At 42.3% G+C, this 14,671-nt stretch overlaps 1 protein-coding gene across 1 annotated transcript in view; it reads right to left on the bottom strand.

The window, feature by feature from the left end:
* Positions 1-13,034, bottom strand: part of plek (pleckstrin) — a 63,802-nt gene extending 50,768 nt beyond the window's left edge. The window contains exon 1 of the mRNA XM_073051252.1: positions 12,903-13,034. Coding sequence (XP_072907353.1) covers positions 12,903-12,950 — 48 coding nt within the window. The 5' untranslated portion in view covers positions 12,951-13,034. The remainder of the gene's footprint in view (positions 1-12,902) is intronic.
* Between the last annotated feature and the right edge of the window lie 1,637 nt (positions 13,035-14,671).

The following is a 14,671-nucleotide window of genomic DNA, read 5'->3' as shown; positions in this document are numbered from 1 at the left end:
AGCAAGCTATCCAGTAATATTAAAGAGGATACCAAAAGTTTCTTCAGATACATAAAGTGTAAAAGAGAGGTGAGAGTGGATATCAGCCTGCTAGAAAATGATACTGGAGAGGTAATAATAGGCGAGAAGGAAATGCGGACAAACTGAGTAAGTGTTTTGCATCGGTCTTCCCTGTGGAAGACACTAGCAATATGGCAGAAGTTCCAGATATCAGAAGCCATGAAGTGCGCAAAGTTACCATTACTAGAGAGAAAGTGCTTGAGAAACAGAAACGTCCGAAGGTAGACAAGTCACCTGGACCAGATGGTGTACATCCTAGAGTTCTGAACGAGGTGGCTGAAGAGATGAGTGGAACGAGCTTCCAGTAGAAGTGGTAGAGGCAGGTTCAGTATTGTCATTTAAAGTAAGATTGGATAGGTATATGGACAGGAAAGGAATGAAGGGTTATGGGCTGAGTGCGGGCCAGTGGGACTAGGTGAGAGTAAGCATTCAGCACGGACTAGAAGGGCCGAGATGGCCTGTTTCCGTGCTGTAATTGTTATATGGATTGTAGAGGCAGTAGTAATGATCTTCTAGGAATCACTAGATTCTGGAATGGTTCCAGGAGACTGGAAAATTGCAAATGTCACTCCACTCTTTAAGAAAATAGAGATGCAAAAGAAAGGACACTATAGGCCAGTTATCTGACCTCAGGGGTTGGGAAGATGTTGGAGTCAATTATTAAGAATGAGGTCTCGTGGTACTTGGAGGCATATGATAAAAGAGGCCATAGTCAGCATGGTTTCCTCAAGGGAAAGTCTTCCCGGACAAGTCTGCTGGAATTATTTTAAGAAATAACAAGCAGAATATTCAAAGGTTAATGTTGGTACTTTGCTTTCCAGAAGGCATTTGATAAGGTGCCACATGTGAGGCTGCGTAACAATATATGAGCCCATGATATTACAGGAGGGTTTCTAGCATGGATAAAGCAGAGGCTGATTGGCAGGAGTCAGACTGGGAATAAAGGGAGCATTTTCTAATTGACTGCCAGTGGCTAGTGACATTCCGGGAGACCTGTGTTGGGAATTGTTTTTACGTTATATGTCAATGATTTGGATGATGGAATTGATAGCTTTGTGGCAAAGTTTGCAGATGATATGAAGATAGCTGGAGGGGCAGGTAGTTTTGAGGAAGTAGAGCAGCTAGAGAAGGACTTAGACAGATTAGGAGAATTGCCAAAGAAGTGCCTGGTGGAATACAGTGTCGGGAAGTGTATGGTGATGCACTTCGGTAGAAGAACAGTTTTGGGCTCCATATCTCAGAAAGGATGTGTTGTCATTGGAGAGAGTCCAGAGGAGGTTCACAAGGATGATTCCAGGAATAAAGGGGTTAACATATGAGGAGCATTTGGCAGCTTTGGGCCTGTACTCACTGGAATTTAGAAGACTGCAGAGAGATCTCTTTGAAACCTACTGAATGTTGAAAGGACTAGAGACGGTGGATGTGGAGAGGATGTTTCCTATGGTGAGGCTATCCAGAACTAGAGGGTACAGCCTCAAAATTTTCAATCTGTGGAATGCTCTGCTACAGACTGCAATGGAGGCCAAGTCAGTGGGTATATTTAAGGCAGAAGTTGATTGTTTCCTGACCGGTCAGATCATCAAAGGTAATGGTGAGAATGCAGAATAGGGTTGAGTAGATCTGGGATCAGCCATGATAGACAATAGACAATAGGTGCAGAAGTAGACCATTCGTCCCTTCGAGCCTACACCGCCATTCTGAGATCATGGCTGATCATCTACTATCAATACCCAGTTCCTGCCTTGTCCCCATATCCCTTGATTCCCCTATCCACGATACCTATCTAGCTCCTTCTTGAAAGCATCCAGAGAATTGGCCTCCACTGCCTTCCAAGGCAGTGCATTCCAGACCCCCACAAATCTCTGGGATAAGAAGTTTTTCCTTAACTCTGTCCTAAATGACCTACCCCTTATTCTCAAACCATGCCCTCTGGTACTGGACTCTCCCAGCATATGGAACATATTTCCTGCCTCTATCTTGTCCAATCCCTTAAAAATCTTATATGTTGCAATCAGATCCCCTCTCAATCTCCTTAATTCCAGCGTGTACAAGCCCAGTCTCTCTAACCTCTCTGCGTAAGACAGTCCGGACATCCCAGGAATTAACCTCGTGAATCTACGCTGCACTTCCTCTACAGCCAGGATGTCCTTCCTTAACCCTGGAGACCAAAACTGTACATAATACTCCAGGTGTGGTCTCACCAGGGCCCTGTACAAATGCAAAAGGATTTCCTTGCTCTTGTACTCAATTCCCTTTGTAATAAAGGCCAACATTCCATTAGCCTTCTTCACTGCCTGCTGCACTTACTCATTCACCTTCAGTGACTGATGAACAAGGACTCTAGATCTCTTTGTATTTCTCACTTACCTAGCTCTACACCATTCAGATAATAATCTGCCTTCCTGTTCTTACTCCCAAAGTGGATAACCTCACACTTATTCACATTAAACGTCATCTGCCAAGTATCTGCCCACTCACTCAGCCTATCCAAGTCACCCTGAATTCTCCTAACATCATCACATGTCACACTGCCACCCAGCTTAGTATCATCAGCAAATTTGCTGATGTTATTTTCAATGCCTTCATCCAAATCGTTGACGTAAATGGTAAACAGCTGTGGTCCCAATACCGAGCCCTGTGGCACCCCACTAGTCTCCACCTGCCATTCCGAGAAACACCCATTCACCGTTACCCTTTGCTTTCTATCTGCCAACCAGTTTTCTATCCATGTCAATATCTTCCCCCCAATGCCATGAGCTCTGATTTTACCCACCAATCTCCTATGTGGGACCTTATCAAATGCCTTCTGAAAATCAAGGTACACTACATCCACTGGATCTCCCTTGTCTAACTTCCTGGTTACATCCTCGAAAAACTCCAATAGATAAGTCAAGCATGATTTGCCCTTGGTAAATCCATGCTGGCTCGGCCCAATCCTATCACTGCTATCTAGATATGCCACCATTTCATCTTTAATAATGGACTCTAGCATCTTCCCCACTACTGATGTTAAGCTGACAGGACGATAGTTCTCTGTTTTCTCCCTCCCTCCTTTCTTAAAAAGTGGGATAACATTAGCCATTCTCCAATCCTCAGGAACTGATCCTGAATCTAAGGAACATTGGAAAATGATTACCAGTGCATCCACAATTTCCAGAGCCACCTCCTTTAGTACCCTAGGATGCAGACCATCTGGACCTGGGGATTTGTCAGCCTTCAGTCCCATCAGTCTACTCATCACTGTTTCCTTCCTAATGTCAATCTGTTTCATTTCCTTTGTTACCCTATGTCCTTGGCCCATCCATACATCTGGGAGATTGCTTGTGTCTTCCCTAGTGAAGACAGATCTAAAGTACTTATTAAATTCTTCTGCCATTTCTCTGTTTCCCATAACAATTTCACCCAATTCATTCTTCAAGGGCCCAACATTGTTCTTAACTATCTTCTTTCTCTTCACATACCTAAAAAAGCTTTTGCTATCCTCCTTTATATTCCTGGCTAGCTTGCGTTCGTACCTCATTTTTTCTCCCCGTATTGCCTTTTTAGTTAAGTTCTGTTGTTCCTTAAAAATTTCCCAATCATCTGTCTCCCCACTCTCCTTAGTTCTGTTATACTTGCTTTTTTTTTTAATGCTATGCAATCTCTGCCTTCCTTTGTCAACCACTGTGGCCCCTTTGAATCCTTCCTTCTCCAGGGGATGAACTGATTTTGCACCTTATGCATTATTCCCAAGAATACCTGCCATTCCTGTTCCACTGTCTTTTCTACTAGGATATCCGTCCAGTTAAGTTTGGCCAGCTCCTCCCTCATGGCTCCATAGTCTCCTTTGTTCAACTGCAACACTGACACCTCCGATTTGCCCTTATCCTTCTCAAATTGCAGGTAAAAACTTTTCATATTATGGTCACTACCTCCTAATGGCTCCTTTAATTCAAGATTGCTTATCAAATCCTGTTCATTACACATGATGGAATGGTGGAGCAGACACGATGGGCTGAATGGCCTAATTCTGTTCCTATGTGTTATGGTATAAAGAAATGAAAGGGTTGCCTATTTTCTAAATGGAGAGAAAATACAAAAAACTGAGACACAAAGGGACTTAGGGGTCCTTGTGCAAGATTCCCTGAAGGTTAATTTGTAGGTTGAGCCTATGGTGAAGAAGGCAAATGCAATGTTAGCATTAATTTCAAGAGGACAAGAATATAAAAGCAAGGATGTGATGTTGACACTTTATAAAGCACTGGTGAGGACTCACTTGGAATATTATAAGCAATTTTGGGCCCTTTATCTTGGAAAGGATGTGACAAAACTGGAGAGGATTCAAAGGAGGTTCACGAAAATGATTCCAGGATTGAGTGGCTTGGCATATGAAGAGCACTGATGGCTCTTGGCCTGAATTCACTAGAATTTAGAAGAACGACAGGCAACCTAATTGAAACCTCTCAAATGCTGAAAAGCCTTGACAGAGTGGTTGTGGAGAGAATGTTTCCTATGGTGGGTCAGTCTAAGACCAGAGGGCACAGCCTCAGAATAGAGGAGTGTCCTTTTAGAACAGAAATAAGGAGGAAGTTCTTTAACCAGGAAGTGGTGAATCTATGGAATTTGTTACCACAGGTTGCTATTTAAGGCAGAAGTTGATTGGTCAGAACCTAAAGGGATGTGGAGAGAAGGCAGGAGATTGGGACTGAGAAGAAAATTGGATCAACCATGATGAAATGGCGGAGCACACACAATGGCCTAATTCTGGCTCCAATATCTAATAGTCTAATGGAATTCTTTGAAGAATTAACAAGCAGGGTAGACAAAGAAGAATTGTTAGATTTTCAAAAGCCCTTTGACTAGCAGCCACACGAGGCTGCTTAACAAGTTAAGAGTCTATGGTATTATAGAAAAGATACTAGCATAGATAGAGCATTGGCTGATTAGCAGGAGGTAAAGAATGGGAATAAACTGAACCATTTCTGGTTGGCTGTCGGTAACTTGTGGTGTTACACGGGGTCTATATTGGGACCACTTATTTTTACATTATATGTCAATGATTTGGTTGATGTAAATAATTGCTTTGTGGTGAAGTTTGCAGATGATACAAAGTGGAGGGGCTGGTAGTGTTGAGGAAGCAGAGAGGCTACAGAAGGACTTAGACAGATTAGGCAAAGAAGTGGCAGAAGGAATACAGTGTAGGGAAATGTATGGTTATGTACTTTGGTAGAAGAAATGAAAGAGTTGACTATTTAGTAAATAGAGAGAAAATTCAAAAATCTGAGGTACAAATGACTTCGGGGTCCTCGTGCAGGATTCCCTAAAGTTAACTTACAGGTTGAATCGGTGGTGACGAAGGTAAATGCGATGTCAGCATTCACTTCAAGTAGGCTAGAATATAAAAGCAAGGACATGATGTTGAGGCTTTATCAGAAACTTTTGAGGCCTCACTCGGAGTATTGTAAACATTTCTGGGTCCCTTATCTAAGATGTGTTGACATTGGAGAGGGTTCAGAGGAGGTTCAGGAAAATAGTTCCAGGATTGAAAGGTTTATCATACAAGGAGCGTTGGAAGGTTCTGCGCCTCTACTCACTGGAATTCAGAAGAATGAGGAGGGATCTTATTGAAACCTGTCAAATGTCGATTTTGAACAGAGAGGAGGATGTACTCCTTCAGCCAGACAGTAGTGAATCTGTGGAATTCATTGCCACAAATGTCTGTGGAGGCCAAGTCATTGGGTATATTGAAGGCAGAGGTTGACCGGTTCTTGATTAGTCATGGAGAGACGGCAGGAGACTGGGGCTGAGAGGGAAATGGATCAGACATGATGAAATGCTGAAACAGATTCGATGGGCCAAATGGCATATTTCTGCTCCTATATCTTATGGTATTATGTTTCATTTATCTCAACTGTTGTTACATCTCAGTTTTCATAATATCTGCAAAGAACTGTTTCTCAGCTTCTTCAGAGCTGTTAGGTTTACTTGATCATTTTACAGATCAACACAACTTCACTCTTTTTAAAATAAATCCCAGTCATTGTTAATGTGCATATTACTTTGTTGGCTATATGTCTTGAGTTGACTTCCCAAATTCCATCTTCTCTCTCCCATTTAATTTATTCATCTCTGAGATGTAAGTGATCATTCTGTTTTTCCTACAAAAGTCAATCACCTCATATTTATTGACACTGAAGTCAATTTGACATAAATACCAAATCTGAAAAAATTCTGATGTCGCTTTCTATCATTTGGTATTAGCTAAGATGTTTGGTGTAATCTACAAATTTTGACAGCTCTTCCTGAGCCCAAATCATTTAAGTATGGGGTTTATAGATTTATAGATGTATGGGGTAAAATAAAACAAATGCAGGGTAGGTTTTGGGCAAGGCTCACTAATAATTAAGATGAATATACTTGCATTGTCGACAGACCGAGTTTTTGGCCTAAACAATGAATTATCTTTTTTGAATGTTTCAGAACAACCCCCCTTAATTCTTCCCAAAGAACTACTTTGCTATAAAAATGTTGATCTCCATCTCACCCTTACTATTTCAAAATTGATATCCACTTCATCCTTTCATCCATTGAGGTTAATGGCTACATTGTGCATCTTGTTGCTATTCTCAAACTAAACAGATGTAACAAGATTAACACAATAATTGTGTGAACTTTAGATACAGACTATGCGAATCAAGCTAGCAGCAATTGCACAGAAGAGAATTCATTGTGAACATATGGGATGGTATTTACATTAATATGTGTAGGAACCAAGAAGAGAGCAGACTATTTTAGATCTGATATTGTGCACTGAGAAAGAGCAAAGTAATAATTTTGTAGTCATTGGACATTTAAAAAAGACAGGCTATGAATGGGTTAAAATGTTTTGGACATTTTCAAGAGGTATTGCAGGAATTCTAGTTGGAAGTTAGAAAATAGTATTAAGTGCAGACTTTCCTGTAGTAGCCAAAATGGAGATCCATTGACCATGGACTCCAATTTATAAGTTATTCATAAATTTAAAGACCACTTCACCATGATCAGATATTTGTTTATTTATTCCCATATTCATCCCCTGTAAAACTAATTCATTTTGTGTAAAACTGATGACTAATTCAGCTTTTGATATCTTGAAAGAATGTAAATACTGATCTCTCAGTTTTATAGTGCATCATACGGGAAATAAATTCATGTTGAGGTAGTAGAATGATCCATAGTCTTTATTAATGAGAAGCCAGCTTGTGGTATGGCATAGCATTATCTGTCCACTTGCATCAATCACCTTTATCCAACAGATAAAACTGTACCTTTATATACAGTTTTAACTGTTGGATGAAACTGTGAAACGTAGACAGTTCCCTGCAAAGGCATATACTGGGATTTAAATATTACTGCGTTTGGAGGAGCATAGGAAACACAAACAGTATGGTCTAAGAGGCAATGAGAAAGACCATAAGAACATAAGACGCAGGAGCAGAATTAGGCCTTTAGGCACATCAAGTCTGCTCTGACATTCCACCATGGTTGATTTATTATCCTTCAACTCTATTCTCCTACCTTCTCCTGTAACCTTTGACACCCTGACTAAACAAGAACTTATCAACCTTTGCTTTAAATATACCCAATAACTTGGTCACCACAGCTGTCTGTGGTAATGAATTCCACAGATTCACTACCCTCTGGATGAAGAAATTCCTCCTCATCTCCGTTCTAAATGGATGATCCTCTATTCAGAGGCTGAGCCCTCTTGTCCTAGAAACATCCTTTCCACATCCACTCTGTCTAAGCCTTTCAACATTCGATAGGTTTCAATGAGACAACAGCACATCCTTTCTTAGATGCGGGGCACAAAACTGCTCACAATACTCCAGGTGAGGCCTCACCAGAGCCTTAGAAAAATCTTGGCATTACATCCTTGCTTTTATATTCTAGTCCTCTTGAAATGAATGCTAACATTGCATTTGCCTCCCTCACCACTGACTCAACCTGCAAGTTAACCTTTAAGGAATCCTGCACAAGGACTCCCAAGTCACTTTGCACCTTGAATTTTTGAATTTTCTCCCCATTTAGAAAATAGTCTACACTTTTACTCCTTCTACCAAAGAGTATGACCACACTTCCTGACTCTGTATTCCACCTGCCAGTTCTTTGCCCATTCTCCTAATCTGTCAAAGCCCTTCTGCAGCCTCACTGTTTCTTTAACACTAACTGCCCCTCCACCTAGCTTCGTATCTTCTGCAAACTTGGCCACAAAGCCATCAATTCCATCATCCAAATCACCGGCATACAATATAAAAAGATGCAGTCCCAACACTAACCCCTGCAGAACACCACTGGCAGCCAATCAAAAAAGGCTCCCTTTATTCCCAATCTCTAGGCATACTAGTATCTTTGCTGTAATAACATAGATTCTTATCCTGTTAAGCAGCCTCATGTGCGGCACCTTGTTAGAGACCTTCTGAAAATCTATGATTGTCTATTTTGCTTGTTATTTCCTCAAAGAATTCTAACAGGTCTGTCAGGCTAGATTTTCTCTGAAGGAAAACAAGCTGAATTTGGCCTACGTATTTTATCGTGTGTTTCCAAATACCCTGAAACCTCAACCTTAACAATTGACTTCATCATCTTCCCAACCACTGTGGTCAAGCTGACTGGCCTATAACTTCCTTTGTTCTGCCTCCTTCCCTTCTTGAAGAGTGGAGTGAGATTTTCAATTTTCTAGTTCTCTGGAACCATGCCAGAATCTATTGGTTCTTGAAAGATCATTACTGATGCCTCCACAATCTATTCAGCTACATCTTTCAGAACCCTAGGGTGCAGACCATTTGGTCCAACTGACACATCTATCTTCAAAACTTTCAGCTTCACAAGCATCTTCTCTCTAGTAATAGCAACTGCACTCACTTCTGCCTCAACACTCTCGAACTTCTGGCATACTGGTATTATCTTCCACCGTGAAGACTGATGCAAAATACTCAGTTCATTCACCATTTCCTTGCTACCATTGCTACCTATCCAGTGTCATTTTCCAACAGTTCAATATTTACTCTCGCCTCACTTTTACTCTTTGCATATCTGAAAAAACTCTGATATTATTGGATAGCTTAACTTCATAACTAATCTTTGCTCTCCTCATTGCTTTTTTTTTGTTGCCTTCTGTTGGCTTTTAAAAGCTTCCCAATCCTCTAACTTTCCACTAATACACGGATGTTGCCTGGATTGGAGAGCGTACCTTATGAGAATATGTTGAGTGTACTTGGCCTTTTCTCCTTGGAGCGACGGAGGATGAGAGGTGGCCTGACAGAGGTATATAAGATGATGAGGGGCATTGATCGTGTGGACAGTCAGAGGCTTTTTCCCTGGGCTGAAATGGCTAACATGAGAGGGCACAGTTTTAAGGTGCTTGGAAATAGGTACGGAGGGGATGTCAGAGGTAAGTTTTTCCACACAGAGTGGGGGTGCATCAAATGCACTGCTGGCAGCAGTGGTGGAAGTGGGTACAATAGGGTCTTTTAAGATCCTCTTGGATAGGTATATGGAGCTGAGAAAAATAGAGGGCAATACGCTAGGGAAATTCTAGGCAGTCTCTAGAGTAGGTTACATGGTTGGCACAACATTGTGGGCCAAAGGGCCTGTAATGTGCTGTAAATTTCTATGTTCTAATATTTGTTTTATTATATCCCCTCTCTTGTTTTTATGTTGACTTTGACTTCACTTATCAGCCTCGGTTGCATTATCCTGCCTTTAGAACACTTCTTCTTTGAGATGTATCTGTCTTGTGCCTTCCCAATTGCTTCCAGAAATTCCAGCCATTGCTGCTTGACCATCATCCCTTCTAGTGTCCTCTTCCAATCAACTTTGGCCACCTCTTCTCTCATGCCTCTGTAATACCCTTTACTCCACAGCAATACTGATATATTTGACTTTAGCTTCTCCCTCTCAAATTACAGGGTGAATTATTTCATATTAAGATCACTTCCTTTCTAAGCATTCTTTTACCTTAAGCTCCCTAATCAAATCCTATTCATTACACTCAATCCAGCATACCTGATTCCCTGGTGGGCTCAACCACAAGCTGCTCTAAAAAGCCATCTCGTGGGCATTTTACAAAATCTCTCTTTTGGGATCCAGCACCCACTTGATTTTCCCAATCTACCTGCATATGGAAATCCCCCATGTCTATCAAACCAGTTCCTCAGCCATGCATTCACCTGCCAATTCATTCTCTTCTTATTCTCACTGACACATGGCACAGGCTACCCTGGAGGCCCCGCTTTTAAGCTTTCTACCTGGCTCACTAAATTCCCTATTCAGGACCTCCTCCCTTTTCCTACCTATGTCGTTGGTGCCAATACACACCAAGACCTCTTGCTGCTCACCCTCCCCCTTTAGAATGCCATGGACCTGATCCTGGCACCTGGGAGGCAGCATATAATCCAGGGGTCTCTGTCGCATCCACAGAATCTCATGTTTACTCCTCTAACTATGGAATCCCCTGTTCCTACTGCAGTCCTCTTCTCCCCACTTCCCTTCTGAGCCACAGTGCCAGAGACCCAGTTGCTATGGCTCCTCTCTGGTAGGCTGTCTCCCTCAGTCCAAAACAGCAAACTGCAGCTTCAGGGTAAATACCTCCCTGTAGCTCATTCTCTCATATGAGCCTATGGTTTTGAGCTGCAGCTCCAGCTCCTTAACACATTCTCTGAGGAGCTGAAGCTCTGTGTACCCAGTGCACATGTGGCTATCTGGGAAGCTGGAGGTCTCCCAACATTCCCACATCTCACACAAAGAACACAATACAGTTCTTGGAGCCTTTCTCACCACTCTAACAGTGTACTAACAGATAAAGAATGCAGATTAAAGATGAAAAAATTTACCATCTATTACCTCACCCAAGCCTAATGAGCCAGCCACCCCACTCTAAAACTGAGGCCGGAATCCATTTCCAATTCTCTTCTACACTTTATATATTTGAAAAAAAAATCTATTGGTATCCTCTTTTATATTATTGGCTAGCTTGCCTTCACATTTCATCTTTTCTCTCCTTATCACTTTTTTAGTTGCCTTCTGTTGCTTTTTAAAAACTTCCCACCAAATGTTGCTATATTGTATGCCCTCTATTTTGCTTTTATGCTGTCCTGGTGTGCTGCAGTTGTGTCATGCTCCCTTTAGACTGTTTCTTTATAATTGTCCACATTAATAAATATGTGCCTACAATTATAGGCCATATACTGTAAACATGTGACTACTGTAACAACTCAGAAGCCATATATCTAGGGCAAGTGATCCATCTTATCGTACCTTCCTTCCACCCACGAGGTACAAGTGAGAAACATCACACAATCCTTGCCTGGATGAGTGCAGCTGCAATAGATTGCAAGAAGCCCAGCACTATCCAGGACACAAGAACCTGCTTAAATGGCACCGTGCCACCAGCCCTAAACCTCCACCACCAAAGCTCCACAGCAGCTCAATGTTCCATTTACAAAATTCACTCCGGTTACTCCGAAATGTACGGAATCGATCACGAAGGACAAGTGCTTAGGAACGCCACCGCCCGCAATTCCCTGTCAAGCCACACACTGTAGTGACTGGTACCTATATTTCTATTTCTTCGCCATCTTTGGTTCTAAATTCAGGGATTCCCTCCCAGGAGCGCAGTGGAAGGACTACCATGGTAGAAGGCGGCAGCCGATCAACACCTTTACAAGGATACTTAAAGATGGGCAATAAATGTTGTAATGTAGGAAATGTATTAGTTAATATACACTTGTTTCAGCAAAGAGCAATGTGGTAATGATGGGACCATCTGTTATAGTAAAGAAAACCGCTCTATTCTTCCTCAAGACTTCACCTTGGGAAGTTTTACACTCAAGGGAGTACGGGCTTTAAGTTTGACACCGGATTTAAAAGGCAGGACCATTTAACACTGTTATCTGAACATTCACCCGAGTTAAACGTTTTGTGTTCAGATTTCTTGAATGGTCCTGTCATTTCTTGAAGTTAGTAACTCGCCGAACGAAGTACAGTTGCGGTGAGCTATTTCAGGGTGGACGGTGAGGGAGCGGGGTGGTTACTCTCAGTGTAGCGATTCTTTTTAGTTGTAAAGGGATTTTTCTCATTCCCTCTCTGCACGAATAAACTCGGAACCGCGACTTGGACTGTCTGAGAAGTCCAAGTTGAAGATTTCCTGCTTCGAGTCTGGGCACTGCTCCCAGTTGGGCCAACAAATTCTAACTGGTTCATTGGCAACTTGCAAACGCAAGTGGAACAATGATGTATGAACCCCCAGCAAACCGAAAAGTTGGCTGTCCCTGCACAGAGATACATTTCAATGTACTAGGGACCTGTTATGGTATACTGTATTACCATGCGCACACATTCATAAGTTTTGAAAAACTACGGTTCCATGTTTATTTCTACTGGTAGGTGAAAACTTTTTTAAAAAAACTAGAGATTGCAAAAGTACGGGTAAATACTTCTGCAACACGCTTTCACTTACAAACGTCACTATATACCCCATGGTATCCAAATCTTTCAGGAGAATGTGCGCGATGATTTTGGTCCCTCTGAAACATTACAATCACGATGTGACAACCGGATTTAAAGAAACGCTAGCAAAACCTAAACCGAAACGCCACCATCCTTCGCCTCCACAGATGCTGTCTGATCTGCAGAGATCCTCCAGCAATTTGCTATCTTTTCTCTTTCTCTCCCTCTCTCCAAATTTCAGCAACAACTGTTTCTTGCGTCTCTAAGAAACATCGATTTTTTTGTGGGGGTATAAACGTCTTGTTAATTGTAGTGATCGGTGTCGCCGGAACATAACAAAAGAAAAGTAACAGGTAAACTTAACACAACTCTACCTTTTTGACAAGGTAACCCTCTCGAATAATTTTCGCCTCCTCCTCCATGCTAGGCTCCGGTACCAACTGTTCGGTTCGGAAATGGATTGCGGTCCCTCACTGTCACGTCGTACAGTGACGCCCAGGAAAGGGACACGTTTCCGCAGGCAAAGCCGCTGAATTTACATTTCACCCCGGTCGTCAGTTGGAGAGCGTCCTCTCGCTGCTGCAGGGATGGAGATAAATTCTGGATCTTCGTGCAGCTGGAAATCTGCTTTCCGCGGTCACGTTGCGCTGATAGCACCATCCAGCCAGCTGCAAGAGCCACTTTTAACATGTTGCCTTTTGTTCGAAGAAAGGACTCGGCCTTGTAAAGTGGCTTTGATCTCAGCTCTTCTATCAAGCACTGAAGTGTGTTTTATTCTGCAGACACAGTTGTAAGAAACGTGGCAGCCAATTTATAAGATACCACAAGTATAAACCTGGTTATGGCCAGATAGTTTGTTTTGTAATGCCAATTAACGGGTGAATATTGGACGCAGTCAGTGCTTTGAGTTGGGACGGTTAACATAAGCATTGCAAGGGCCGAGAAAGACCCGCAGATTAAAGATTCATCCGTCCTTTTGTTGGAAGGCCTACCGTGTGCTCTGGCGTCTGGGTATGGCATTGCTGTCCTGGACCTCTGACCCTAGAGAAGGGGAAGCACCCACTGAGCCACAGATGACCTGAATAAAAAGTAAGAATTCCTGGATGTAGGAATTTACAATAGGAAACAATGGCACAAAGCCAAAGCCTCTGTGTCATTGAAACTTAATTTTTGAACCCATCCAAGAAATTCTTTTAAATATTAATGGTAAAACTCTTGACAGTGTGGAGGATCAGTGAGGTCTTGGGGTCCATGTCAATAGGACACTCAAAGCTGCTGCGCAAGTTGACTCTGTGGTTAAGAAGGCATATGGCCTTCATCAATCGTAGAATTGAGTTCAAGAGCCGTGAAGTAATGTTACAGCTATATAAGACCTTAGACCCCACTTGGAGTACTATGTTCAGTTCTGGTCACCTCATTACAGGAAGGGTGTGGATGCTAAAGAGAGAGTGCAGCGGAGATTTACAAGGATGTTGGCTGGATTGGGGAGCATGCCTTATGAGAATACGTTGAGTGAACTCGGCCTTTTCTCCTTGGAGTGACGGAGATGAAAGGTGACCTGAAAGAGAGATGATGAGAGGCATTGATCATGTGGATAGTCAGAGGATTTTTTTCCCAGGGCTGAAATGACTAGCACAAGGGGGCATAGTTTTAAGGTTCTTGGAAGTAGGTGCAGAGGGGATGTCAGGGCTAAGTTTTTCACACACAGAGAGTGGTGGGTGTGTGGAATGCACTACCAGTCTAGGTGGTGGAAGTGGATACAATAAAATCTTTCAAGAGCCTAGAAAATAGAAGGCTATGCGGTAGGTAAATTCTAGGCAGCTTCTAGAGTAGGTTACATGGTTGGCACAACATTGCTGTAGATGTCTATGTTTCTATGTTTAGGACCAACTTACACTATGAAGGCTGTTATCAAGATGTAAAATAAAAAAATTCTCATGTTATGATGCAGGTAAGGTTCTTATTCACAGCACTGGAGGCCATGATCCACACTCACCTCACCATCCACTTGCCTTCTCCAACTAATAATTACTTGGCCTACTCCAGCTGAAGTGGGTGTTGACAACAACTGACAATTTGGACATGGGGCAAGGCATATGATCTGAACTCAGGGCAAAAACTGATGGTTCCACTAATAATGTCC

Source organism: Hemitrygon akajei, chromosome 7, assembly GCF_048418815.1.
Source record: "Hemitrygon akajei chromosome 7, sHemAka1.3, whole genome shotgun sequence".
Classification (NCBI taxonomy): Eukaryota; Metazoa; Chordata; class Chondrichthyes; order Myliobatiformes; family Dasyatidae; genus Hemitrygon; species Hemitrygon akajei.
This window is presented reverse-complemented; position numbering and strand designations above follow the sequence as displayed.